This window comes from Pseudozyma flocculosa, assembly GCF_000417875.1.
Source record: "Pseudozyma flocculosa PF-1 unplaced genomic scaffold scaffold00003, whole genome shotgun sequence".
Lineage (NCBI taxonomy): Eukaryota > Fungi > Basidiomycota > Ustilaginomycetes > Ustilaginales > Ustilaginaceae > Pseudozyma > Pseudozyma flocculosa.
The window spans coordinates 133,073-138,238 of NW_006920871.1; the positions used below are offsets into that span (position 1 = coordinate 133,073).

The 5,166-nt window shown below is 69.6% G+C and overlaps 1 protein-coding gene across 1 annotated transcript in view; it reads left to right on the forward strand.

The window, feature by feature from the left end:
- Positions 1-5,166, forward strand: part of PFL1_01171 (uncharacterized protein) — a gene marked incomplete at both ends in the record, with an annotated part of 6,989 nt that overhangs the window by 1,442 nt on the left and 381 nt on the right. Inside the window, one exon of the mRNA XM_007878674.1 lies at positions 58-5,147. Coding sequence (XP_007876865.1) covers positions 58-5,147 — 5,090 coding nt within the window. The remainder of the gene's footprint in view (positions 1-57; positions 5,148-5,166) is intronic.

Genomic DNA, 5,166 nt, shown 5'->3' on the forward strand with positions numbered 1-5,166 from the left:
AGACCCGAACGTGCTCGGCCCGCTCGCGGCGGCCATGCTCGACTGGGAAGACGGCAGCCCGCTGCGGGCGATGCCGGGCCACGGCGGCAAGCTCGTCGTCCCGGTCCAGCGTGCGGCGGTCCGGCGGCGAATGCAGTCCGCCGCCGCCGCCGCCGCCGCTCGGATTGCAGCAGGGGGGAACGCGGAAGAAGCGCCCAATTCGCTGGCCGAGGAGGATGCCGCGGGCAGCGCCGTCGAGGACCACAAGTCGCGGCCGCCTGCCCGTCAGCCCTCGGCGGATCCGCTCGCCGACCTCGACTACGCCGAGCTGGGTCTGGCCGCGGTCGGCAACGAGTGTATGCCGATCGACATGCGGGGGCCTTCGCTGGCAGCGCTTTCGGCGAGGACGTACGTCAAACACATCTCCGAGACCGCCTCGGCCGGCGTCTTCAGCAACGTACTGCAGGCCAGTCACCCGGCCGACGAGCCGCAGCGGGTCTGGAACGCCTCGAGGTCGTTCTCGCGCCCCGTCATGCACGGCCTCTTCGCCGAGGCTCCCATCCCGGCAGGCGCGTTCATCTGCGAGTACCGCGGCGAGCTCTACAGCGCCGACGCCTACCGCCGGGATCCGATCAACCAGTACGCCGCGCTCGGCGCTGTCAAACCCCACGTCCACCTGCTGCCGCACCCGCTCAACCTTGCCATCGACGCACGCCGCTTTGGCAACGAGGCCCGCTTCGCCCGCTTCAGCTGTCATCCCAACGCCGTGCTGCGGCCCATCCTTTTCCGGCGGCGGCCGACCTCTGCTGCGACCGCCGCCGCAGGTCTCCGCTCGCAGGACAGGTCGCGCTCGCCGACGCCCTCTGCGGCCAAATCCCTTGCATCTGCGGCGACGGCGGCGTCGACCGCAACCGACCCGGCCGTCGCATCCAGCGTCGATGCCGCCGCTGCCGCTGCTGCCGACGTCGAGGCCGAGGTCGACAAGAGCGGCGACGAGCCCGAGCTCCTGTTCGGCCTGTTCGCCCTAACCGACATCGCCCGCACCCACGAGATCACGCTGGGCTGGGAGTGGGACGACGCACACATCGTCCACTTCCTGCCGGAGCTCGTGCAGAACCCGTTTATGGAACCGCGCGAGTCGCGCTCGCCCGGCGGCACGCCTCGTTCGACGTTCGACGCCGAGCGCCACACGGCCAACATGGTGGCCATCGCCGAGCGCGGCGAGTTCCCTTACGCCTCGACCGAGTTCTCGGTCAAGATGAACGCCGTTGCCACAGCGCTCCTAGGCTGCGTGCTCTGCGCGTGCATCGGCTCGGCCGCGGCGCCTGGCGGAGGCGGCGGAAGCGCCAGCGCCAACAATGCGCGGAAGCAGGACTGCGCCGTCGCACAGATGCTGCGCGTAGGCAACGGCATGTCGCTCCTCAACGTCGTGATGCCTGGCAAGACGAATCGACGCGCCAAGCTGCCAGACTTCGCGCCTCTGGTCGGCATCCGACGCTCCTGGCGCCAACCGAGTTTGCCGCCCACGCCCGCCAGCTCGACCAAGGAAGGCCGAAGCCCGGGTGCCCCTTGCGGCGGCGGCGACGACGAGTCCCTCGCCGTCAACGATGGAATGGGCGGGCAGCCGACTGCCGAGGAGCTTCTGCTGTTGAGCACTAGCGGTACCCCACTGAACGCGGCCGAGATGGAGGATGTTCCCGTGGCTTGCGGCCAGGCTGACGAATCCTCAGCCCGGGCCGATTCTCCAGCTGCCGCAGCATCCCCAAGCGTCACCGTCGACAGACTAGACCACGCGGAAGCAGGCTCGACGGCCGAAGCCGACGAGCGACCTATCGACTTGAAAGACGACCCGGTCCAGTCGGCAGACGACACCGAGATGGTCCCTCCGCCGCTCGATGACGCAGATGCCACCGACTCGGACGCATCGTCCCTCACCGACCCGCTCTCCCTCGCTCTGAGTGGCGACGAGGACAGTGCGGATGAGGACGACCCGGACCTCCGACGAGCTCTGCGATTCGCCGATCAGGGAGCCGCAGATGATGAAGGCGACATTGACATGCGGCCGCGGTCGGGCGACGAGTCTTTGGTCGACTCTGGCGTCTTTGTCCTGCCGCTCAAGAAGCGCGTGACTCGCACGCGCATCAAGGCCGCCCTTTCGCCGAGCGAGTCGGAAACCGACGCGGAGGATCGTGCCCGGTCGAGGCCCGACAAGCCGGAGAGTGGCACGCGGTTGGGCGCCGGTGCGGGAGGGCAGAAGCGCAAGGCCAAATCCCGACTGTCTCGAGTCAGCCTGCAAGGTGCCAGCGACGATGAGCCGCCGCCGGCACCGCGCCCCTCGAAGAAGCGCAGAAAGGCCGGCAACACGGTCGATCCGAGCTCGCCGCTGTCGTCGATCCCATCGCCGGGATCGCGCTACTCGAGCCTTAGCCCTCCGCCGCCCGTCGCCCTCTCCGACCGCGATGACGACGATGACGACGACGACGACGACGACGACAGCTCCGACGCCTCAGATTCGGACGCGAGCGTGAGTCGCGGCGCTGCCTCGAGGCGCGCGACAGCAAAACTGCTTGCCAAGAGCAAGCGCTCCGCCCGGTCGCGACCACAGCGCGGCCGACGAGGGTCCGACGCGAAACCCGAGGAGACAGCCTCGGTGCGAAGAAAGAAGGCCAAGGCTCGGCTGCTTAGAGACTCGATCGCCGACATGGGCGATCCGGAGAGCTCTGACGACGACGATGCAGAAGCTGCCGAGCGCAACACGACAGCGTCTCCGACTCCGCCGGTCAAGGTCACGCCCTTGACGCCACCCAAGAAGGCGGCAAGACCACGCAAGTCTGCCAAGCGATCCGCCGAGCCCGCCGCCAAGGCATCGCGGAGGGAGGTCGCTGCCGCCGCCCAGAAGACGAAGAAGAACCGGCGGGTCGTGTCCGACACCGAGAGCGAGGCCAGCGACGCGGATCGGACGCCGAAGCCATCGTCCAAGGCTAGAGCCGCCCCCGTCGTTGATACGCCAATCAAGGCGGATCCCGACGCGCCCGCCACCGTACCCTCCCCACCATCGCCCGCGCCGCCCGTCCCGAAGCAACAGGATCAGACCGATACGGCAGATGACCCTGCAGATGCCGCGCCTTGCGCGGTCAAAGAGGACGCTGTTGGTGGCGGACCCGAACCGGCTACGTCAGGCACCATCGCAGTGAAGACGGCTCAGACGGATCCTGCTCATGCCGAGGAGGCATCGAAAGAAGCGCCGGCCCCGCCCGCCCCTCCGGTGGTCAAAGAGGAGCCTCGCGTCAAGCTTTCGCTCGCCGAGTACAAGAAGCGGCTGGCCGAGCGCCGGAACTCGTCGCAGGTGAGCCAGGTCAAGTCTTCGCCTCCCGCGACGCCTTCAGCCTCGACCTCGGAGAATGCCAGTGCGCCGGCCCCGACCCTCGGCGAAGGCAACGCCGCCGCCGCCACGCCGACTGCCGAACAGAAGCCGGCCAGCAGCACGGGCTCAGGTATAGCCCCACGGCCAGATGCCGCACCAGTCGACGGCATCAGCAGGCTTGTCGGCACGCCAGCCGCAGCAACGGCATCGCCTAAACGGCCGTCGACGCCTCCGCGGCCGTCCTCTTTTTCATCGCTCGCTGCTCCAACGGCGATCCGCGCAGTCGAGATCCCCATGTCTCCAAGCATCGGCTCTCCAGCATCCTCGGACGCAGCACGGCAGAACGGCTCCATCGAGGAGGCTCGGCCGCAGCAGCCGGCCACCGACGTCCGATCGCTCCGCACCTCGCTTCCGCCACAGAGGTCAGCACCGGCAGCCGACGGCGCAGACGGTCCCGTCCGAATCGATGCGCCGCCGCCGCCAAAGACGCCGCCGATGAAACGAGCCACCTTGCCTGCCACCACGGACGGCGCCGACGCCTCTCGACCGTCGGTCGCGTCGGCCAGCTTCTCCGGCGCTGGCGCACCGATCTTGACATCGCGCATCGATCTGGAGGGACAGGCTGGATCCAATGGGGAAGACATATCTGCCGGTCGGATGGCGAGACCTGCGCCTGCAGGCTTCCAGCCCATCGCGGTTCGCCCGGGCGCCATCTCTGCTCAGGCTGGTGGAGGAACGGCTACCTCTGGCTCCTGGACAGCGATCGGAAACGGCGGCGGCAGCACTGCCAGCGCGCGTTCCGGCTTCGCACCGATCGGCACAGGATCGAACGCGACCACGGCAGCACCGCCGGCGGGGTCTCCACCACAGCAGCAGCAGCAGCCCCTTGGCTTCGGGCGACCTGCCATGCATCCGGCCACCGTGACTGGCGCAAACGCAGTCGGTCCATCGCTCGGCGCCGGGAACGTGGTACACGGCCGCTCGCTCTCGGTTTCGTCGTCGTCGTCGTCGTCAGGCGGAGGCGCTCACCGGCAGATGCCGCCTTCGCCGGGGTTCAACCCGCCGAGGGCGCGGGCCTTCCTGAGCTCTGCCGCTCCGGCCTCGGGCAACCCGTCCTTGCCTGGCGCATCTCCGACGCTGGCGGCAGTGGGCTCCAGCGCCGCCACGACGGCAGCATCGGGACCTCCGCCTCCCGTCAGGCCGCCTCCGATCATCTCGGGCGCCAATGCCATCCCTGCTGGACCGCCAGGCGTTGGACAGTCTGCAACGTCGGGCCTGTCGATGGCCGCCGCTGGCGCGCCGCGACACGCCACGGCGAGCATGAGCCCGCCGTCGCCTGCTCTGTCGCTGCACAGCGTGTCGAACGCCAGCCTGCGCGACTTTGCCGGCGTGCCCACAGGGCCGGCCAGCATGCGGGACCGCGACGGGCGTTCGGACAAGTCGGACCGCGAGTGGGAGCGCGACGCCTGGTCCGAGGCGCGCGGCGAGCGGACGGCCGACTGGGCTACTCGACCGGACCGACTGGAACGCGATCGCGAGCGGGAGCGGGAGCGCGACCGCGACTGGGATCGCGAGAGGGAGCCGCGCGAGCCGCTGCCCTTCCGTTCTGGATCCTTTGACGATCCCGGCGCCGACCGGCTCGAGCACGGGCTGCCTCATCCGCCGCCGTTCAGCCTCGGCGCCAGCCTTGGCGGCGGCGGTGTCGGTGGCGGTATGGGCCCCAGAGGTGGTCGCGGCGGGCGTGGCGGCGGCATGGCGGCTCGTGGAGAAGGCCGAGACTACCTCGACGACGGCCCGCCGATGGGTACGTCGGCCGCCGCCGG